Source organism: Anomaloglossus baeobatrachus, chromosome 1 (assembly GCF_048569485.1).
Source record: "Anomaloglossus baeobatrachus isolate aAnoBae1 chromosome 1, aAnoBae1.hap1, whole genome shotgun sequence".
In the NCBI taxonomy this organism is placed as follows: domain Eukaryota; kingdom Metazoa; phylum Chordata; class Amphibia; order Anura; family Aromobatidae; genus Anomaloglossus; species Anomaloglossus baeobatrachus.
In genome coordinates, this window is record NC_134353.1 from 816,802,656 (window position 1) to 816,826,347 (window position 23,692).

The 23,692-nt window shown below is 49.1% G+C and overlaps 1 protein-coding gene across 1 annotated transcript in view; it reads left to right on the forward strand.

The window, feature by feature from the left end:
* Window positions 1-23,692, forward strand: part of RIOK2 (RIO kinase 2) — a 119,303-nt gene that overhangs the window by 86,170 nt on the left and 9,441 nt on the right. The window contains exons 8-9 of the mRNA XM_075325067.1: window positions 6,460-6,966; window positions 8,167-8,263. Coding sequence (XP_075181182.1) covers window positions 6,460-6,966; window positions 8,167-8,263 — 604 coding nt within the window. The remainder of the gene's footprint in view (window positions 1-6,459; window positions 6,967-8,166; window positions 8,264-23,692) is intronic.

Here is a 23,692-nt window from a genome sequence, read left to right on the forward strand (position 1 = left end):
TTTTTCAGTTCTCCGATGTTACTCGGAGTGAATTTGTTTAACCAAGTTATTGGCTTTCCTCCTTCTTGCTTTTGCACTAAAACTGGTGAGCCAGTGATCCCACTGGGGGTGTATAGCCAGAAGGGGAGGGGCCTTACACTTTTTAGTGTAATGCTTTGTGTGGCCTCCGGAGGCAGTAGCTATACACCCAATCGTCTGGGTCTCCCAATAGGAGCTAGAAGAAAAGGAATTTACGGTAAGTAACAAAATTCCCTTCATTGTTCCGGTTCCCGCTCGGGAACGGTTCAGAGGTTTCTACTCCAACCTCTTTCTAGTCCCCAAGAAGGACGGTTCCTTCCGGCCCATCCTGGATCTCAAGCTTCTCAACAAGCATGTTCAGGTGCGGCGTTTTCGCATGGAATCTCTGAGATCGGTCATTGCATCAATGACCCAAGGAGATTTTCTGGCATCCATCGACATCAGAGATGCCTATCGCGGTTTCACACCAGCGTTGGCTCCGCTTTGCAATCGGAGAGGAAGATTTCCAATTCGTGGCTCTCCCCTTCGGGTTAGCCACGGCCCCTCGTGTTTTCACCAAGGTTATGGCAGCAGTGGTTGCGGTCCTGCATCTTCAGGGGTTGGCAGTAATCCCCTACCTGGACGACCTTCTAGTCAAGGCCTCATCCAGGGCAGACTGCCAGCGGAGTGTCTCGCTCACTCTCGCCACGCTTGTTCAGTTCGGGTGGCTTGTCAACCTGCCCAAGTCCACTCTGACCCCGACCCAGGGACTTCTGTCCCTAGGGATGCAATTCGAGACTCTGCCGGCACTTGTGAGGTTGCCCTTGGTCAAACAGCAGTCCCTTCAGCTAGCGGTGCGCTCTCTGCTGAGGCACCGCCGTCATTCCATCAGACACCTCATGCAGGTGCTGGGTCAGATGGTGGCGTCAATGGAAGCGGTTCCATTTGCACAGTTCCATCTGCGTCCCCTGCAGTTGGACATTCTCCGCTGTTGGAACAAGCGGACCTCTTCCCTGCACAAGCTAGTGGCTCTGTCGCCACAGACCAGGAGCTCTCTTCAGTGGTGGCTTCGGCCCCTCTCTCTGTCACAGGGACGCTCCTTCCTGACTCCGTCCTGGGTGATTCTCACCACGGATGCCAGCCTCTCCGGTTGGGGAGCAGTTTTTCTCCATCACCGAGCACAGGGCACTTGGACTCCGTCCGAATCAGCCCTCCCGATCAATGTGCTGGAGATCAGAGCTGTGTTTCTAGCTCTCCTAGCCTTGCACCACCTGTTGGCGGGCAGGCACATTCGAGTCCAGTCGGACAACGCGACAGCGGTTGTCTACATCAATCACCAGGGCGGAACTCGCAGCCGCCTGGCGATGTTGGAGGTTCAACGAATCCTCCAGTGGACGGAGGACTCCAAGTCCACCATATCAGCGGTCCACATCCCAGGCGTAGAAAACTGGGAGGCCGATTATCTCAGCCGTCAAACCGTGGACAGCGGCGAGTGGGCCCTGCACCCGGCAGTGTTCAGGTCAATCTGCCGCAAGTGGGGTACTCCGGAAGTGGATCTAATGGCATCCCGGCACAACAACAAGGTTCCGGTTTACGTGGCTCGCTCCCACGATCCTCAGGCCTTCGCAGCGGACGCGCTGGTTCAGGATTGGTCCCAGTTCCGTCTGGCCTACGTGTTTCCCCCTCTAGCTCTCTTGCCCAGGGTTCTGCGCAAGATCAGAATGGAGGGCCGTCGGGTCATAATCATTGCTCCGGACTGGCCCAGGCGAGCTTGGTACCCAGACCTGCTCCGCCTGTCTGTAGAGGTGCCGTGGCATCTCCCAGACCGCCCAGACCTTCTCTCTCAAGGTCCGTTTTTCCGCCAGAATTCTGCGGCTCTCAGATTGACGGCGTGGCTCTTGAGTCCTGGATCCTGACGGCTTCAGGTATTCCCTCTGAGGTAATCTCCACTATGACTCAGGCTCGAAAGTCTTCTTCGGCCAAGATTTATCACAGGACTTGGAGGATCTTCCTGTCCTGGTGTCGCTCTTCCGACCATGCTCCTTGGCCGTTCTCCTTGCCGACCATCCTGTCTTTTCTACAGTCTGGTCTACAGCTAGGACTGTCCCTCAATTCCCTCAAAGGACAGGTGTCGGCTCTGTCGGTATTATTCCAGCGGCGTATCGCCCGACTGGCTCAGGTGCGCACCTTCATGCAGGGCGCAGCTCACATCATTCCTCCTTACCGGCGGCCTTTGGATCCCTGGGACCTTAATCTGGTCCTCACGGCCTTACAGAAACCCCCCTTTGAGCCTCTTAGGGAGGTTCCCTTGTTTAGACTTTCACAGAAAGTTGTTTTTCTAGTAGCCATAACTTCTCTCAGGAGAGTTTCTGATTTGGCTGCGCTCTCTTCGGAATCCCCCTTTTTGGTGTTTCACCAAGACAAGGTGGTTCTTCGTCCGACTCCGGACTTTCTCCCTAAGGTGGTGTCTTCTTTCCACCTTAACCAGAACATTTCATTGCCCTCTCTTTGTCCGGCCCCTGTGCATCGCTTTGAGAAGGCGTTGCACTCCTTAGATTTGGTGCGGGCGCTCCGAATCTATGTGTCACGCACCGCCGTTTTTAGGCGGTGCACCTCACTTTTTGTGCTAACCACGGGTCAGCGCAAGGGTCTCTCTGCTTCTAAACCGACCCTAGCTCGTTGGATTAGGTCGGCTATCGCCGATGCCTACCAGTGTTCTCAGGTGCCTCCCCCGCCGGGGATTAAGGCGCACTCGACCAGAGCTGTCGGTGCCTCCTGGGCTTTCAGGCACCAGGCTACGGCTCAGCAGGTTTGTCAGGCTGCCACTTGGTCCAGTCTGCACACTTTTTCGAAGCACTACCAAGTGCATGCTCATGCTTCGGCAGATGCGAGCTTGGGCAGACGCATCCTTCAGGCGGCTGTCGCCCATTTGTGAAGTTAGGTTTTGCCTACTTCTCAGTTTGGTTTATTTCCCACCCATGGACTGCTTTGGAACGTCCCATGGTCTGGGTCTCCCATAAGGAACGATGAAGAAAAAGAGAATTTTGTTTACTTACCGTAAATTCTTTTTCTTATAGTTCTGACATGGGAGACCCAGCACCCTCCCTGTTGCCTGATGGCAGTTTTTGTTCCGTGTGTTTTCACTGGCTGTTGTTGTAGACAGAGTTCCGGTTTTTCCGAGTTTTACTCTTTCTCTACTTATGGGTGGATGTCCTCCTTCAGCTTTTGCACTGAACTGGTTAGATTGTCATCCAGGGGGTGTATATAGCCCGGAGGGAGGAGCTACACGTTTTGAGTGTAGTACTTTGTGTGTCCTCCGGAGGCAGTAGCTATACACCCATGGTCTGGGTCTCCCATGTCGGAACTATAAGAAAAAGAATTTACGGTAAGTAAACAAAATTCTCTTTTTTAAGATGACAACATCCCGTACTCCCCTCCGTGCCGGCACCGTTGGCTCCTATCTCTGGAGACTTGTGTGACGTTATGTAGCGCGAGTCCTACAGCCAGTCAGCGGCTTCTTCACTCCCACGTCCTTTTTTTTTTTTTTTTTTTTTTTTTTTTTACTGTATATTATTAAAAAATTGTAACAAGAAGGTGCATATTCCCACTATAGCCATTAAAAAAAATATGTAACTGAGAATAAAAGCGTAAAGTGTGGAAACACTGCAGTAAGTTAAAATGAATATATGTAAAATAAACATAGGCTACTTGGTTAACATAATTTTTTTATTAATAAAAAAAAACGGAAAAGCAATCCCAACACTGCAAGGTACCCATTCATGATAGTGAGGTTACTAGAGCAGGGACTATGTGCCAGGAGGCTTCAAAATAGACGGGGGCAGAGCGGGACATCGACCTGTGTCAGCTGAATATATAATGGTGCACAGACGAGGGAGGCCACATCCCCAGATGGACTGATTACAAAAAACTGAACCAAAACCGTGTGCGATTACACCTGTTACTAGAAGTGTAGCGTGTCGGTGCACATACACACTGTGGCCATCATTACACTTGTACGCCGGATCAAAAAAAGTTTACCAATTGCCTTCTGTTTTTTACATGTGCTAGTATTTACTTACTGTAGGGTTTCTATGCATTTGTTTTTATTCTAGGTTATATTTGTAGATTGGGATATGGGAACTTGAAGCAAGTACTAATGATGTGCCAAGGAAGTTTAGAAAATTTGTTTTCTCATTAATGGTGTAATATTTAACTCTGATTAAGTACATAATCATGTGACTACAGTATCATCTGATCATGCATGATCCTCTCTTACCCCTTGGGGTAGCACACTGTAGCTAGTGAGTGCTACTTACTCCTACTTGCTAGCTATCCGTGATGCAGACACCTTTGCTGGGCTTCACAGCTCTTCCTATTTTGCCATGCTGTCAGTCTGTGTCTCTGACATCTACTGATGGGAAATCTTTTATACTTTGTCACATTTCTGGTTTACCCTGTGGATCTGTAATGCTTACTATAGGAACGCAGTTTATTGAATACTATGGATGTATAAAAATCTTTACTGACATCTGCATAGGGCTCTCAGTTCCCCTTGTCCATGTGGTTTTCTTCCAACATACTTAGTTTAATTGACATTTAAATTGGCTGAAGTGTGTGTGACTCCACTAAGTGATTTAATCCTGGCTGCTTCCACTGTCAACTAATCTGTTACAGAAATAATATAACAGAGTATGTAAATTGCCCTCCAAGACGGTGATACATAAGTGGTGCGGTGCCTCCGCCTGACACACGGGGGATTCTGCTGGCCAAAATGAAGGAACATTTCATACCTAATTAGGATGCATTCTTGTGTCTCCACTACTTTCCACTTAGATTATTATACATATATTTTTTTTTTTACATTCTTTGACTGTTGATTACAATTTGGGAACTTGAGAAGCAAGTCCGGTTCCTGTGCCAACAAAGTTTAGTTTTCACATGAGCTGTATACTCTCCAATTCCCCTCAAGTACAGAACCAAGGGATCGCAGTATAATGCGCTATCAGATGTGACGCTATACTGCGAGCTTGTGTATCTGTCGCATTCTTTTTCCTCACAAAGTTTTCTCAAAGGTGTTTTTACCCTTTTTAGGTAAACAGAATTCCGATTCTCATTTCCTCACCTTTTTAAAGATATTTATTAGCGGTCTACGAATGAGAAAATAATATTTAGAGAAGGAGGCAGCTAACCATTACAGGCCAGTCATGCTGAAGAACAATTATATCCAGCTTATGAGAGGTGGTGGTGTGCCCTTCTAAGAATACCAAATTTGCTAACTCTTGGATGACAGTTGATTGTTATAACAATGGTGAGTTGTCACTTGCTGTACTTTACACAGCTGGCTGACATCTTCAGCTGTTTTTTTACTTTTTTGCAGCAGAGTGTAAAATCAGTCGCAGCCCTCTTAGTCCCCTCTGTCTTTGTAGAAATGCACTGCTGTAACTTGGCCGGCAGCTTATACGTTTTTGCAGCCTACTTGCTGCAGAATATCACTGTATCACTGCCTCAATCATGCTGTGGGGATAAATCTCCCCAGTCACAATCTTTGTCTGGAGTGACAGCTCCTCGGCCCTTGTGGAAGCTAATCTTCCCCCTTACTGATGGAAGCACTCTTCACTTTGCTCTTTTCTGTAGTGTCTTGTATTACATGTACACTTCCGCAGATGGACTGGCCTCCTCCACTCAGACAGAGTACACTAACAGAAATACTGGCTGGAGCCCTTGACATGTCCCTATGTTACCATCTTGAAAGTCTTGGGGTAGCACACCATATTAAGCGTGTTACTCACAACTACGTGCTAGTTATCTATGATGCAAACACTGTAAACACGAGCTGCGATGTACAGCTTCTCCTGCTTCTGCCAGGCTGTTAGACTGTCTTTGACCTCTACTGGTGGGAACCTTTTCTGCTTTTTGCCACATCTCCATGGGGTGTGGATGCACTTTTTGTGGTGATGTTATGTTATTTTCCGACCCATGTACATTGCTTGTCTGTAGAGGGGAAAAAAATTTTTTTTTTAGATGTGTATATGTATGTATGTATGTATGTGTGCATATGTGTGTGTGTGTGTGTGTGTGTGTGTGTGTGTGTGTATATGTATATATGTGTGTGTGTGTATATATATATATATATATATATATATATATATATATATATATATATATATATATATATATATATATATATATATATATATATATATATATATATATATACATATAATCTCATAATAGTATATGTCAAATACAGCTAGAAGCCCCAATTTATCTTTTGCAAATTTCAAACTGTTTCAGTCCAGAATTCAGGCAAAGTCTGTGTGATGAATGCTTTTATGTGTAGTGCAGATGGCAGCAGATTATTACCACACCCTGCGTCACTAGTCACGTCGGTAACATTTTACACGAAGATGCACATCTCTCCTCTTGGTTCAGATCTTCACTCTGTCTATGGTTTCTTTTCAGGAAAGAGTGCTCCCTTGACATAGAAATTGCAGTCAGTGGCTATACCAAAGAAATGCAGGAGGATGATGAGCTCTTACAGCCAGCTGGTCCAGATGATGCCAACGAGGAAGATACAGAAACCGTCTGTACTTCACTTAAAGAAGGTGATGAGAAGGAAACCAAAATCTGCGGGAAAGAAGACACAAGACTATTAGAAGCCACAGACACAACTTCTCCGGGAGACTCTGAAACCAAACACAACAGTGACAATCATGGACCAGGCTTAGACATGACAGAATTCAATAATGCTTTAGCTGAACTGGATGGAAAGGTTGTTGAAAAATCTGACAAGAAAAACCATGAAATCTTTGTACATGGTGATGATGAAGGTGACAGACTGGTTAATGAAAAGCTAAGATCAGATGAAGAGGCTGATGGTCAAGAAAGTGAGGAGCATGAGGATTATGCAGATAAATGTCCTGACCTGGTGGATCTTTCTGGAGTTAACAAAGAATACAGACCATTCAGGTAATCCCTAACTCTTTATATGATTCATTGTGATGAGACTTTGTCTACAGAAGGTTATTCCCAGTCACATCTCTAAAAATTTCTGTTGTAACTAATCTGATGTTTCCGGCCTCATTGTGCTGATTGTCAGGCCTTGCTGAAGTCGCACCCTCGTGCTTTTAGACATTGAAGCTGTAGTTCATTAGTATTATAGTCCAGGAGAACCTACAGATGAGCAAATCGACTTGCAGGGTCCTGGTCCAGTGGTCACATTAAGTTCATGGTCATCAGACAAGGAGCCCTGAAAAACACCTGTCTGCCAGCATCATCAGCTGCTCATTTGATTAGCTGTCCTGGGCAACATCATTGTTATGGTGTGCCGGTCACACAACGTCGTGCAAGGCTGGCTAATAAGAGGTGTCGGGCATGCCAGATAGGAGGCAAGTCGCAGCCACGGAATATTGATGTGGCTTCTGAACCAGGTCCCATGAATTTTTTTCACTCCTCTCTAGGAGAACCCCATTAATTTTCAATGAGAGGATTTAGATGGCAAATGGAAATGTTAAAGGGGTTCTAAGGAACCAGGAATAAAAATAAAGTGCTTTATACTCATCACACCATCGAGCCAGCGTAAGGTACTCTGGTAGTCTTGCTAGAAATAGCTAATCGTCGGAAGTTTCCCTACGTTTGGACCTTTCATGGAAGTCATGGCTGCTGGTGCTGGCATAGACCACCAGAGCTCCCGCATTGGATCACCGGGTGACTGCATTTTAGTGTTCATAATTGTTATTTTCACCACATTCTTTATGCCTGGAAAAGTTTATACTGGTATGAGGATATTTCCAGCCAAAGCATTTGCCAATAAATTTGGTAAACACAGTCACATTTCCAACTTCACAATATCATAAAATTGTTTACCTGAATTCTCTCATATGAAGATTTCATTGTTTACGGGCAAACCCCATTTGCATGGGGGATGGTAAAACTTCATTTTTTTTTTCTCATTATTTTAAAATGCTTTTTTTTTTTTTTGAGTATTAACAGAGGAATAGTACAAGGTTCTGAAAAAATAATGATTCGGCCTAGTTTCATGGATAATACAAGACAGACATGTCAGAAGAGTCAATGGGTCCTCTTTAATTATGCTTTGTCTTGGTAGAAGATTGGGGGGTTTCCTTGAAGGTTATGCATTGGTTTCAGAATTTTGCGTTTTATTTCTAGGGATGAAGACCATTTACAACATATTGCCCAGCACCGTACAAGAACCACGAGTGTGACGTCCATGGGAACAGTCGGCAGCTGCTCCACAATCCCACCGGTCAGTTACTTATCTCATAGATATTATAATCGCTCCATTAAAGGGAACCTGTGAGGTGCAATATGCAACCAGAACCACTAGCAGGGATGCCTAACCATGCCTGTATCTAGTAGCATGGATAAAGATCTTTAGAAAAAGTATTTCTAAAGATCCTTTATGATATGCTAATGAGCATAGGGATAGTTGCAAGGGCGTTGGTTCCTACGCTCATGCCGCCCTCTAGCACACCCACAGGGACGTCCTATCATGCTATTCAATGACTACTGCCAGCGTCATCATCGGCAGTGACGTACGTACCTGTGTCCATTCCATCACCTCAGAACGCCGGGCTTGGGGTCAGTGCGCATGATCAGAAGTCCCCGACACTTCTTAGTTATGTGCAATATGAAGCCAGGTGTACATGTCCCGGCGTCAGACATTTAGTGCGCATGACCGGAAGTGCCGAGACTTATCATGCGCACTGCCCAGCGTTGAAGGTGGTGACTAGTGCAAACACAGATTTCACGTTTCACCGCTGATGACGGTGGGTGATAGGCATTGAATAGCATATTAGCACGCCCCTGTGGGCATGCTAACATAAGAGACCGGAATAAGCCCAGGAACGTCCTTGCGACTATTCCCTGGTCTTATTAGCATATCATAAAGGATCTTTAGAAATACTTTTTGTAAAGATCTCTTTATCTATGCTAGTGTATACAGGGACGGTTAGGCTGGGATTAGCAGTATACACCCAGAACTGCTTGTGGTTCTGGTGGCATACTGCACCTGACAGGTTCCCTTTAAATTTACATTTATTATATTTGTATGTATGAAGCACAATACTCATCCTGTGAACTGTAACCACGGTATCATACATCCCATGTATGAAGCTCCATGCTGGCACTCACTCATGGCACGCTTCTTTGTAGTCAGGATGTCTTTTTTCTGAAAAGCAGCCTCTTACAGTACATTGTCCATATTTGTGAAATAATATCTGAGCTGGTAGATTTCTACTGTTCTACACTAGACATAAATTATAATCGCAAAACAAAACTTTTCTTTGTCGCTCCATTGGGAGACCCAGACAATTGGGTGTATAGCTTCTGCCTCCGGAGGCCACACAAAGTATTACACTTTAAAAAGTGTAACCCCTCCCTCCCCTCTGCCTATACACCCTCCCGTGCATCACGGGCCCATCAGTTTTTTGCTTTGTGTTGAAGGAGGCAGACACATTCACGCAAGCTCCACATTTTAGTCAGCAGCAGCTGCTGACTTTATCGGATGGAAGAAAAGAGGGCCCCTAACAGGGCTCCCGGCATGCTCCCTTCTCACCCCACTCTGGTCGGTGGTGCTGTTAAGGTTGAGGTACCCATTGCGGGTACAAAGGCTGGAGCCACATGTCGTTATCCTTCCCCATCCCTTAGGGGCTCTGGGTGAAGTGGGATCCTAACCGGTCACCATGCACTGGGACCGGGCTCCCTCCGCAGCCCCTGGGGGTATCTGACGGACAGGAGCCGGGTATCATCAGGGACAGGCCCTGCTCCTCTGAGGTACTCTGTGTCCCCTAGGGGACGGCGCATACAGCGCCTGTGTAACGGACGCTGCAGCAGCTGCTTGGTGTTTTGTGTTGCAGGGACTACCGCGTCGACCGCGCTTTTTTGCCGGCCGCGTTAATAACTTTAGTCCCCGGCTTTTGCGGCCTAGCACCGCATACTCCCGCCCCCGGGCCTGCCAGTCAGGGGTAAGGGCGGGACGCTAGCTGGACGTCAGCGGTGAGGGCTGGAGCATACTTGGGTATCCTCCTCCCCCCTCACTGAGCACTGCGGGGCACCAGATTCCCGCACTTTCTGAGGCACGCCCACGGCTCCCTCCTCCTTTCAGAACGCTGGCAGCCATTGCTATCAGCACTTCTACCGGTGGAGAACTTCAGACTTGAGCTCCACAACGCTGGGAGGCCCAGGCAGGGAATCTGGTGGACACACAACCGCTGAGGGCGGTCGGTAAGCCGCACCTGTTACTAGGTGCTGGCCCCCCTGGGTGCCGAAGTGTATATTTATATCCTTATATTGTATACATTTACTCTGTTCGGCCGCACTATTTGCTTTTGGCTATATACCCTCACTGATTGCTCTAAGAGGAGACAACAGCATGTCGTCCGCAAAAAGCAAGGGTGCCAAGGCACAGGCTTATTTTGCAACCTGTACCTCTTGTGCGGCTATGTTACCTGCAGGTTCCACCTACCCTCATTGTGTGCAATGCTCGGCCCCTGTGACACTCACTCAGCCGGAGCCTCAGCCACCGGTAGGACCCTTGGCCCAGGTAGAACCACCGGCTACCACTGTCCAGGTGGCAGGGACAGAGTTTGCAGCGTTGGCTGAGAAACTTTCTGAGTCACTTTCTCAATCCATGGCTCAGTCTATGGACAAATGGTCTGCTAAGATACTAGAAGCTTTGCAGTCCAGACCGGTAACACAGGCCCCGGGCACTGTGGAATCATTGCCCCCAGGCCCCCCTCGGTCGGCGCAGCAAAGTGCTCCTGGGGTGACTCCTAGGTCCCACGGTGAGGACTCCGACACAGACCGCAGTCCCAGACCGACTAAGCGGGCTCGCTGGGAGCTTCCCTCGACTTCATCACACTGCTCAGGGTCTAAGCATGAGGACTCTCTGGAGGATGAAGCGGATGTGGCAGATCAGGGCTCTGATCCGGACGCCCCTCTCAATCTTGATACACCTGAAGGGGACGCCATAGTAAATGACCTTATAGCGTCCATCAATCAGGTGTTAGAACTTTCTCCTCCAACTCCTCCGATTGAGGAGTCAGCTTCTCAGCAGGAGAAATTCCAATTTAGGTTTCCCAAACGTACACGGAGTGCTTTTTTTGATCACTCCAACTTCAGAGATACAGTCCAGAAACACCGAGCTTTTCCGGACAAGCGTTTTACTAAGCGCCTTAATGACACACGTTACCCCTTCCCCACTGAAGTCGTTAAGGGTTGGGCTCAGTGTCCCAAGGTGGATCCTCCAGTCTCTAGACTGGCGGCTAGATCCATAGTAGCAGTGGCAGATGGTTCATCGCTCAAGGATGCCACTGACAGGCAAATAGAGCTCCTGATGAAATCCATCTATGAAGCCATAGGCGCGTCTTTTGCTCCGGCATTCGCAGCCGTATGGGCACTCCAAGCTATCTCAGCTTGTCTGGCTGAGATTAATGCAGTCACACGTGCCTCTACTCCGCAGGTTGTGTCTTTAACCTCTCAGGCGTCTGCGAGCCGTACAGCGGTAGCATCCGCCAATTCAGTGGCAGTCCGCAGGGCCATGTGGCTACGCGAATGGAAGGCAGACTCTGCTTCCAAGAAGTTCTTAACCGGTTTGCCATTTTCTGGCGAACGTCTGTTTGGCGAGCAATTGGATGAAATCATTAAACAATCCAAGGGAAAGGACTCGTCCTTACCCCAGTCCAAACCAAACAGACCTCAGCAGCGGAAGATACAATCGAGGTTTCGGTCCTTTCGGCCCTCAGCCAGGTCTCAATTCTTCACGTCCAACCGGCCACAGAAGGGCCAGAGGAACTCTGATTCATGGCGGTCTAAGTCACGTCCTAAAAAGACCGCCGGAGGAACCGCCCCCAAAGCGGCCTCCTCATGACTTTCGGCCTCCCCAAACCGCATCCTCGGTCGGTGGCAGGCTCTCCCGCTTTTGCGACGCCTGGTTGCCACATGTCCAAGACCGATGGGTGAGAGACATTCTGTCTCACGGTTACAGGATAGAGCTCAGCTCTCGTCCTCCGACTCGTTTCTTCAGAACATCTCCGCCCCCCGAGCGAGCCGATGCTCTTTTTCAGGCGGTGAGTACTCTGAAGGCAGAAGGAGTGGTGATCCCTGTTCCCCTTCAAGAACGGGGTCGCGGTTTTTACTCCAACTTGTTTGTGGTGCCAAAAAAGGACGGATCATTCCGTCCCGTTCTGGACCTCAAACTGCTCAACAGACACGTAAAAACCAGACGGTTCCGGATGGAATCTCTCCGCTCCGTCATCGCCTCGATGTCACAAGGAGACTTCCTAGCATCAATCGACATCAGGGATGCTTATCTCCACGTGCCGATCGCACCAGAGCATCAGCGCTTCCTGCGTTTTGCCATCGGAGACGAACACCTTCAGTTCGTGGCACTGCCTTTCGGCCTGGCGACAGCCCCACGGGTCTTCACCAAGGTCATGGCAACAGTGGTGGCAGTCCTACACTCTCAGGGACACTCGGTGATCCCTTACTTAGACGATCTTCTAGTCAGGGCACCCTCCCGGGTGGCATGCCAACACAGCCTGAACACTGCTCTGGAGACTCTCCAGAGGTTCGGGTGGATCATCAATTTTCCAAAGTCAAAATTGACACCGACCCAATCGCTAACTTATCTCGGGATGGAGTTTCATACTCTCTCAGCGATAGTGAAGCTCCCGCTGGACAAACAGCGTTCACTACAGACAGGGGTGCAATCTCTCCTTCGAGCCCAGTCACACCCCTTGAGGCGCCTCATGCACTTCCTAGGGAAGATGGTGGCAGCAATGGAGGCAGTTCCATTTGCGCAGTTTCATCTGCGTCCACTCCAATGGGACATTCTCCGCAAATGGGACAGGAGGTCGACGTCCCTCGACAGGAACGTCTCCCTTTCTCGGGCAGCCAAAGCCTCTCTTCAGTGGTGGCTTCTTCCCACTTCTCTGTCGAAAGGAAAATCCTTCCTGCCCCCATCCTGGGCTGTGGTCACGACGGACGCGAGTCTGTCAGGGTGGGGAGCGGTCTTCCTCCACCACAGGGCTCAGGGTACCTGGACTCAGCCAGAGTCCTCCCTTCAGATCAATGTTCTGTAGATAAGGGCAGTGTATCTAGCCCTAAAGGCGTTCCAGCTGTGGCTGGAAGGCAGGCAGATCCGAATTCAGTCGGACAACGCCACGGCGGTGGCGTACATCAACCACCAAGGCGGCACACGCAGTCGTCAAGCCTTCCAAGAAGTTCGGCGGATTCTGCTGTGGGTGGAAGCCACAGCCTCCACCATCTCCGCAGTTCACATCCCGGGCGTAGAAAACTGGGAAGCAGACTTTCTCAGTCGCCAGGGCATGGACGCAGGGGAATGGTCTCTTCACCCGGACGTGTTTCAAGAGATCTGTTGCCGCTGGGGAACGCCGGACGTCGACCTAATGGCGTCCCGGCACAACAACAAGGTCCCGGCATTCATGGCACGGTCTCAAGATCACAGAGCTCTGGCGGCAGACGCATTAGTTCAGGATTGGTCGCAGTTTCGACTGCCTTATGTATTTCCTCCTCTGGCGATGCTGCCCAGAGTGAGACGCAAGATCAGGTCCGACTGCCGCCGCGCCATCCTCATCGCCCCAGACTGGCCGAGGAGGTCGGGGTACCCGGATCTGTGGCATCTCACAGTGGGTCAACCGTGGGCACTACCAGACCGACCAGACTTGCTGTCTCAAGGGCCATTTTTCCATCTGAATTCTGCGGCCCTCAACCTGACTGTGTGGCCATTGAGTCCTGGATCCTAGCGTCTTCAGGGTTATCTCAAGAGGTCATTGCCACTATGAGACAGGCCAGGAAACCAACGTCCGCCAAAATCTACCACAGGATGTGGAGGATCTTCTTATCCTGGTGCTCTGATCAGGGTTTTCCTCCCTGGCCGTTTGCCTTGCCCACTTTTCTGTCCTTCCTTCAATCCGGAATGGAAAAGGGTTTGTCTCTCGGCTCTCTCAAGGGACAAGTCTCGGCGCTTTCCGTGTTTTTTCAAAAGCGTCTAGCCAGGCTTCCACAGGTACGCACGTTCCTGCAGGGGGTTTGCCACATAGTCCCTCCTTACAAGCGTCCGCTAGAACCCTGGGATCTTAACAGGGTTACCGTAAATTCCTTTTCTTCTAGCTCCTATTGGGAGACCCAGCACCCGCCCCTGTTCCCTTCGGGCTGTTGTTCTTTTGTGTACACATGTTGTTCATGTTGAATTGTTCTTTTGGTTCATGGTTCAGTTCTCCGAACATCCTTCGGATTGAATTTACCTTAGACCAATTTATAAGTTTCCTCCTTCCTGCTTTGGCACCAAAACTGATGGGCCCGTGATGCATGGGAGGGTGTATAGGCAGAGGGGAGGGGTTACACTTTTTAAAGTGTAATACTTTGTGTGGCCTCCGGAGGCAGAAGCTATACACCCAATTGTCTGGGTCTCCCAATAGGAGCTAGAAGAAAAGGAATTTACGGTAAGTAAACAAAATTCCCTTCTTCTGATTTTCTCCTGGCCCTGGAAGTAGAGAGGTCCATGTCGTGTGTTTTTTGCTGTGTGCCGACATATAGAGTAACTCATAGCACCCAGAAGTAGTGGAATTGCACAAACATTTCAATAAGTCTCATGTAAAAAGCAGGTTTCCCTTTCTACTTATTGGTCAGAGTCCTGCAGTTCGGAGGTGACAATACTGAATCTTTTTGCTCCTCTGGAGACCAGAGGTTCCTTCAACTTTACATCAGTTCTCCAAACATACTCTTCTTCGCCCTAATTATTGCTACTTGTTCTTTAAACTTGACGTTGGGACCCATTCCAGCCAGCAGCGGTTATCATATCCCCAGGATATATATTAGATTAATGGTGAGCTGCCCAGTGGGAACAACACAGTTCCTTAAGGCTCCCATGCACATTAAAGGTGGCCAAACTCTGCAGTCTGTGTATCGGGGCCTCCTGACTTGTCCCAGTCAGATATTGTACAAGAACAGGATTTGGGGTATTTTTTTAAATCGTTTGCTGCCCTTTCTGTCGAAATTCTTCTGTGTGTCACAAATGCCATCTCTGGTGCATCCAAGCCACTTGCCCATATATCTCCAGATCTCTTTTCGGTTCTCCGTTTAACATAAACTCCCATTTTTTAAGGAAGAATAGATAATTTGTCCACAACTTCCATTACGGTGGGGCTGTGTCTGCTGGGCACTGTAGCAATTTTCCCTATGTATACTTATCCCAGTGTGAATACATGCCATAATGTACCAAATACCCGTTGTGGTGTAAGCGTGGGGCAGTGCCCAAAACGGGTGCCGCTGGTCCGCTTGGGGAATCATCCGTCTGCAGTTTTATGTCCATTGAATTAGTGAGATCTATACCCACCTATGTGTGTCACTAACCGGGGCACCTTTCACAATATCTGTTTACACCTTTTTATCATCTGTATTTAAAACTCTCAAAAGTGTTAGAAAGGATCCACGTGTACATCTAGGAGTTCATACCAGAGGACTCGGAACGTTTTATCATGTCAACTACTGAAGTCTGTCACATTCTTCACATCCCTATTAAGGTCTGTTTACAAGGACCGATCAGTAGACAATATGACGGCCTGTTTGCATAAGCAGGGTAAATTAAACAATGCTCACGGAGTGATCTGTATTGGCTCGCGCTCTGCTCATGGACGGCCATTGTCCTCAGCCATGCGAGTCCTGTTTACAAGATGATTTTATGCTGCATCAAAGACTTTCACCTGATGAATGAGCATTTTGATTGTTAATCGGGTGATCAGCAGCCTGTTTACACCTCAAGATAATTGTGAAGCGAGCTTTTTTTAACAGCACTTATTCATGATTATCTTAGTGTAAGTACACATGATGGCTGACAGTCAATATGTTCTTCCATCAGCCATCTCTCCTGACTCCCCAATACACGTAAATGTTCAGCTCGGCCGAACGTTAATAAGCTGCCGCCCCTTTGACAGCACATTATCTCCAAACTGCCCGACCACTATGTCCCCAACATCTGTAGATGGAGAGATAGGAGACCCCATACATATTAGACGCTCGGACGAGCCAGCAGACTTTAGTTTCATGTGTTCATGGAATTGACTGACTGATTTAGTGTTATGTATGGAAGTTGGCAAATGGTTTCAATTCTTCATTGTCCACAAGGTGAGCGATGTCTTGATGTCAAAGTAATTTGTGCCCCCCTTCAGTCAAATGTCTCCCACAATAACATGAATAAGGGACTCAGGATTTTTGTATCAAAGGCCTTACAGTGACTCGCTTGGAAATCTGCTTTATCTAGGATCGGGAAAGGAGTGTAACCGATTCATCACAGCACATCGGTCTGCAGCTCGCTCTGTATTTTATATACTTACCGGCTGCAGAAGCCTCCAAAATTCTCAATGAAACCCCAGTTGGAAAATGTTCTTTAGCTTAAAATACATGCAATTCAATAAAAAAAAAAAAAAAGCCACCAGTGGTGTATAGTCAGCATAAGAAACCATGGAGAGCCAATATATGACCTGACTATTTTGAGTGACCCATTATTTTTTTTTCTATACTGACCAGTTATGGGCCGGTTCTTTAGGGCACCACAACAATTTTGCTTGTGCCAGGTAAAATCTCCCTTTGATACTAAACTAATCTTCACCAGTGAGTATATATGTCCTAGCGATGTCCTATTCTACCACGGTGTTAAACGTGCCAGTTGTTTATGTAGGCTGGACGTTCATTCTGTACCATAGAGTGATAATGTAGATATTTTAGCCAAAGTAGTCAGTATATAATTTGAAAACTGAGTGGTTAAACAGAATAGCTTTTACATATAAAGGGCCACTAGATGGCGCCACAAAGTTGATATAACTTATGCCTCAAATAATTAAGTAAATAGCAGTCTTATTTTGGAGATGATTTTGGCTCTAATTTTATCAGTAAGGTTAAATTGTTTTCTTGTACCAGGAACTGACTGTGTGGGACAGTGAGCAAGAGCCAAAGAAGATATAATGTTATAATGAATAATATGTATCCGGATATGATAGGATCTTTGGGAGCAATATCCCAGAAAATAGCTAAAGACAAAGTGTTTCCTTTAATGGAAATCAAGCTCTGCTGCGAAAAAAAAGCTGAGCAATTGGAAATAAATGGCCTGCACCAGGGGAAGTAGTGTCTCTGCCGTACCGTCAACAGAACGGAGAGCGGTGTTCAGGAGCCCATGTTCTGAGAGTTGTCGTCATATCATACATGCACACAATTGTGGGAGATTTATTCAATTAGCAAAAGTTTGAGACCCCTTTTTGGCTTGGTTAATAAGTGTATAGCCGACATGACTTGTGGGTAAGAGTGGTATAGCCAAAAATTGGACACTTTACAGCAAAAGTAATCCGACCATTAGGCTTTATACACTTAAACGAGAGAATGTAAAGGGGCCTTACATTTATCAATTAGCATGAGCCTCTTTGATCAATTTGCCACATATAAAGACTGTCTAGTCTAAACTTACATTTACACTTGCCCAGAATTGGCAACGAGAGTTACTAGGACGCACATTACCTCACTATCTAAACAGGCCATCGATCATCCAGTGAAAAAGCAATTAATATCATTTTTGTCAGCACATTGTCCTCTGTAATTGGGATATGTGCTGCCAATAAAATGACACTACACACAATCGCTCTGTGCACATGGGTAGTACAGTTGCCCGGTGTTACGGTGCTTCTAAATAGCCACTGATTGGTTTACGGTCAGCCAGCGTCCTTCAATGGAGCCTTAAGGCCGCTTTACACTCTACGACATCGCTAATGCGATGTTGTTGGGGTCACGGAATTTGTGAAGCACATCAGGCTGTGTTAGGTGTCACACACAACAACATCGCTCTGAGCGATTTTGAATCGTCACAAAAATGTTCAAAATCGCTCATCGGTGACATGGAGGTCCCTTCTCAAATATCGCTGCTGCCGCGTGTACAATGTAGTTCATCGCTCCTGCGGCAGCACACATCGCTACGTGTGACACCCCGGGAACGAGGAACATCTTACCTGTGGCTGCCGGCAATGCAGAAGGAAGGAGGTGGGCGGGATGTTTCGTCCCGCTCATCTCCGCCCCTACGCTTCGATTGGGCGTCCGCAAACCGCCCCCTTAGAAAGGAGGCGGTTCTCCGGTCACAGCGACGTCGCAGAGCAGGTAAGTAGTGTGACTGGTCCGGGCAATGTTGTGCGCCACGGGCAGCGATTTTGCCCGTGTCGCACAACCGATGGGGGCGGGTACCCACGCTAGCGATATCGGTAACGATATCACAGCGTGTAAAGTGGCCTTTAGGCTACATGCGCACACTGCATCTTTTTGTGTTCACAAACTGCAGACAAAATGCAGCCAAAACTGCACCTTGTCAGAGAGAGCCTAGAAATGTCACAAAAAATGCTTGTAATTATAGGTGCATTTTTGCTGCGTTTTCAGTGCGTTTTTCATAACATGCGTTTTTGTGACAAATGTTGACAAAAATGCAGGAAGAATGAACATGCTGCATTTTTTTTTTGTCATAAACGTTTGACAAAACGCTGACAAACTGCAATGAGCGCAGAGCAAATCTGACTTCTCATAGACTTTGCTGGGAAGTTAAATGTTCTGACAATAAAACTGCACCAAAAAAAGCAGCGTCCGCATGTAGCCTTAGGCCAGATTCGCACATCCGTGCATCACAGTCCAAATACGGACCACGATGCTTCGACCAGTCGTATGTATGGAGACCCACAGCCGGTCTGTGCATCACATACCACGAAAAAGGGATTAGTAAATTATGCACCAAAATGTGTTCTTAGAAAACTTACTAAATGCCATAAAATATTTTCTGTGGCCCATCAGAAATATTCCTAGTGGTCAACACTTCTTGCAGATTTATTCATTTAACCCTTTCACGACCAGCCGATTTTGCGATTTCCGTTTTTTTTTTTTTTTTATTTCGCAATTCTTCCAAGAAACGTAACCTTTTTTTTATTTTTCAGTCAATATGGTCATGTGAGCGCTCATTTTTTGCGGAACAAGCTGTACTTTTAAATGAAACCATAAGTTTTACCATATAGTGTACTGGAAAACTGCAAAAAAAATACCAAATGCGGAAAAAATTGCAAAAAAAAGTACGATAGCACTATTGTTTTTGTCATATTTTATTCACTGTGCTCACTATATGGTAAACCAGATGTGTGGGCGTGATGCCTGAGGTCGGTGCGAGTTCGTAGACTCTAAACATGTATAGGTTTACTTTTATCTAAGGGGTTAAAAAAAATCAGACTTTTGTCCGAAAAAAGTGGCGTACGTTTTACGCCATATTCCTTGACCCGTAGTGTTCTCATTGGTCGGGATGTATGAGTCAGTGACAGCTTATTTTTTGAGTCTCGGGCTGATCTTTTTAACGGTACCATTTTTGCGTAGATGGTACGTTCTGATTGTCTGTTATTGCATTTAGCGCAAAATTTGTGGTGACCAAAAAAACGTAATTTTGACGTTTGGATTTTTTTTTTTTTCAGCTACACCGTTTACTGATCAGATTAATTGATTTCATATTTTGATCGGGTGCATTTCTGAACGCGGCGATACCAAATGTGTGTGTATTTTTTATATTTTTAACCTTTTAATTTTCAATTGGGCGAAAGGGGAGTGGTTTGAACATTTAGATTTATTTATTTTTTTAATTTTTTTAAAAACTTTTTTTTTTTTTTTACTAGGTCCCCCTACCTAGGGGGTTATATGGATCAGCTGTCTGATCACTCTGCCATATCTGCTGATCACAGCTACACAGCTGTGAACAGCAGATATGCTCCTAAGCTGTTTCACCCAGCTCTCATCTGTGTGAGGCAGGAACTGCGTCATGTCAGCTACAGGAGTCATCACATGACTCTGTGCTACCATGGCAACCACCAGACGTCACGTGATCACATCACGTGACTTCCGGTATCAGCCGGCGAGTAAATGTTTACCGCCGATGCTATTATAATGGCGCGGTCGCATATTGACAGTGCCATTTAAGGGGTTAAACGGCACGGGCATATAACGATTCTGCTCGTGTCTGGCAGGCACACATCTCAGCTATAAAAATCAGCTGAGATGTGCACCAATCGCTGCAAGCTGCGTGCAGCAGACCGCAGGCAATAATATTATGACCGCTAGGACGTAAGATTACTGCCCGTGGTCGTTAAGGGGTTAAAGGGGCTATCCACTATTTGGGACAACCCCTTCTCAATTTGTTTTCCCCATTAAAATAACACCACCTATACTCCTCTCCAGTGCTGGCACCATTCCAGTGGCATCTGCACTGTCTCTCTCCAAGTGATTTGCATATTAATCTGACGTCAGACAATGTAAAAGATGAGGTACTGGCTAAATCCTAGCAGTCCATTCCCTTCAAGAAGTTAAATCTACCTACTTGGGTTTTCGACAACCACAAAGAATTTGACATTTTCACCAAGGAAAGAGAACATCTGGAAAAACATTTCCAGACTTAAACGCATGGAGGTCCTATACCAAGTTGCGTCTGATCTTCTTCAATGATGGGCAGTGTCTCCCTCCGTGGATCCCCCAGTTTACCAGCTCTCTACCAACACTAACCTACGCCTCTCAGTTGGGGCTTCGCTCAAGGATCTCTCCAACAGGCACACCAAAACTTTTGCAAATCTGCCTTCAAGGCTGTGGGATTGACTCACTGCCTGTTCTTCGCCTCCACATGGGTTTCCAAGGTGGTTTCCGTCTGGATTAAGTGTAATCCATTACATTTAATGGATTAAGTGATGGGTATCCTGTCGGGTGCTCCCACCTCTGAAATGGCGGACCTAGCTGATCAGATTACCCATGCAGTAAAATGTCTTAACGGCTTCACTAGATGAAGCTGCTTACTCAGCCCCGATCAACAGTCTTATGGCTGAAGGTATGGAAATCCCACACCAGTCTCCCTTTCCATGGCTCCTGACTCTTCAGGGTGAAACTGAACAAGATCATCTCAGAAGCCACTGTGCATAAAAGTACTTTTTTTTTCACATCAGAGGCTAAAACGTCCTTGTTTCTTATTTGTTCCTTTCGCCAATTTTCAGCCGGAAACAACAATCACCAGGGTCTCTCCGATCTGCCGAGAAAAAAAGAAAACCCTCCTTCATGCCTGTTCTCTCTTGGTGTCCTCGTGGGAGCTAGAGCATGCCGTTCAGATCCAACAAATTCTTTTCAGCATGACAGGTCGTCCACATTTGGGATTCCTCTCATGGTGGGAGGTAATCTCCTGTTCCGGGACGAGTTACTTTTTTTTTTTAGTCAACTCCTATGGCTACAAATAGTTTTCCACCCTCCTCCACTCTTGCTTCTTCGAATCCCGTCCCCCAAAGGCTTTCTCTCTCATCTATTTGTGCTCCCAAAAAGGATGGATCTGTCTGTTCCATTTTGGACCTCAAGTTATTGAACAGGAGCCTGCGTGGAGCCTGAGGAGTTCTTATGTTCAGTGGACATCCAGGATCCCTATCTGCACACACTCATTTTTCATCCCACCAGAGATTTCTGCATTTCACAGTTCTGGATTTCTATTTTCATCTCCCAGCGCTGCCATTTGCCTATCCGCAGTCCCCAGGGTCTTCACAAAGGTGATGGCGCCACAGTCATGGGCATCCTTGGGACCAGAGACATTCTTGTCATCACTTATCCGAGGACTGTCCCATTACTGAGCTAGGAGATAGAAGTTGTTACTGAGGAGATGCCATGTAGATAAAAGATGGAGGAGGGGCGGTCCTCTGCCTCTAGCTCCTCGCTCCTCTGCCTCTGGCTCCTCGCTCCTCTGCCTCTGGCTCCTCGCTCCTCTGCCTCTGGCTCCTCTGCCTCTGGCTCCTCGCTCTTCTGGCTCCTCGCTCCTCTGCCTCTGGCTCCTCGCTCCTCTGCCTCTGGCTCCTCGCTCCTCTGCCTCTGGCTCCTCGCTCCTCTGCCTCTGGCTCCTCGCTCCTCTGCCTCTGGCTCCTCGCTCCTCTGGCTCCTCGCTCCTCTGCCTCTGGCTCCTCGCTCCTCTGCCTCTGGCTCCTCGCTCCTCTGCCTCTGGCTCCTCGCTCCTCTGCCTCTGGCTCCTCGCTCCTCTGCCTCTGGCTCCTCGCTCCTCTGCCTCTGGCTCCTCGCTCCTCTGCCTCTGGCTCCTCGCTCCTCTGCCTCTGGCTCCTCGCTCCTCTGCCTCTGGCTCCTCGCTCCTCTGGCTCCTCGCTCCTCTGCCTCCTGGCTCCTCGGCCTCTGGCTCCTCGGCCTCTGGCTCCTCGCTCCTCTGCCTCCTGGCTCCTCGGCCTCTGGCTCCTCACTCCTCGGCCTCTGGCTCCTCGCTCCTCGGCCTCTGGCTCCTCGGCCTCTGGCTCCTCGCTCCTCGGCCTCTGGCTCCTCGGCCTCTGGCTCCTCGGCCTCTGGCTCCTCGCTCCTCGGCCTCTGGCTCCTCGGCCTCTGGCTCCTCGGCCTCTGGCTCCTCGGCCTCTGGCTCCTCGGCCTCTGGCTCCTCGGCCTCTGGCTCCTCGCTCCTCGGCCTCTGGCTCCTCGCTCCTCGGCCTCTGGCTCCTCGGCCTCTGGCTCCTCGGCCTCTGGCTCCTCGCTCCTCGGCCTCTGGCTCCTCGGCCTCTGGCTCCTCGGCCTCTGGCTCCTCGGCCTCTGGCTCCTCGGCCTCTGGCTCCTCGGCCTCTGGCTCCTCGCTCCTCGGCCTCTGGCTCCTCGCTCCTCTGGCTCCTCGCTCCTCGGCCTCTGGCTCCTCGCTCCTCGGCCTCTGGCTCCTCGCTCCTCGGCCTCTGGCTCCTCGGCCTCTGGCTCCTCGCTCCTCGGCCTCTGGCTCCTCGGCCACTGGCTCCTCGCTCCTCGGCCTCTGGCTCCTCGCTCCTCGGCCTCTGGCTCCTCGGCCTCTGGCTCCTCGGCCTCTGGCTCCTCGGCCTCTGGCTCCTCGGCCTCTGGCTCCTCGGCCTCTGGCTCCTCGGCATCTGGCTCCTCGCTCCTCGGCCTCTGGCTCCTCGGCCTCTGGCTCCTCGGCCTCTGGCTCCTCGGCCTCTGGCTCCTCGCTCCTCGGCCTCTGGCTCCTCGCTCCTCGGCCTCTGGTTCCTCGGCCTCGGCCTCTGGTTCCTCGGCCTCTGGCTCCTCGCTCCTCGGCCTCTGGCTCCTCGCTCCTCGGCCTCTGGCTCCTTGGCCTCTGGCTCCTCGCTCCTCGGCCTCTGGCTCCTCGCTCCTCGGCCTCTGGCTCCTCGCTCCTCGGCCTCTGGCTCCTCGGCCTCTGGCCTCTGGCTCCTCGGCCTCTGGCTCCTCGCTCCTCGGCCTCTGGCTCCTCGGCCTCTGGCTCCTCGGCCTCTGGCTCCTCGGCCTCTGGCTCCTCGGCCTCTGGCTCCTCGCTCCTCTGCCTCTGGCTCCTCGCTCCTCTGCCTCTGGCTCCTCGCTCCTCGGCCTCTGGCTCCTCGGCCTCTGGCTCCTCGCTCCTCGGCCTCTGGCTCCTCGCTCCTCGGCCTCTGGCTCCTCGCTCCTCGGCCTCTGGCTCCTCGCTCCTCGGCCTCTGGCTCCTCGCTCCTCGGCCTCTGGCTCCTCGGCCACTGGCTCCTCGCTCCTCGGCCTCTGGCTCCTCGCTCCTCGGCCTCTGGCTCCTCGGCCTCTGGCTCCTCGGCATCTGGCTCCTCGGCCTCTGGCTCCTCGGCCTCTGGCTCCTCGGCCTCTGGCTCCTCGGCCT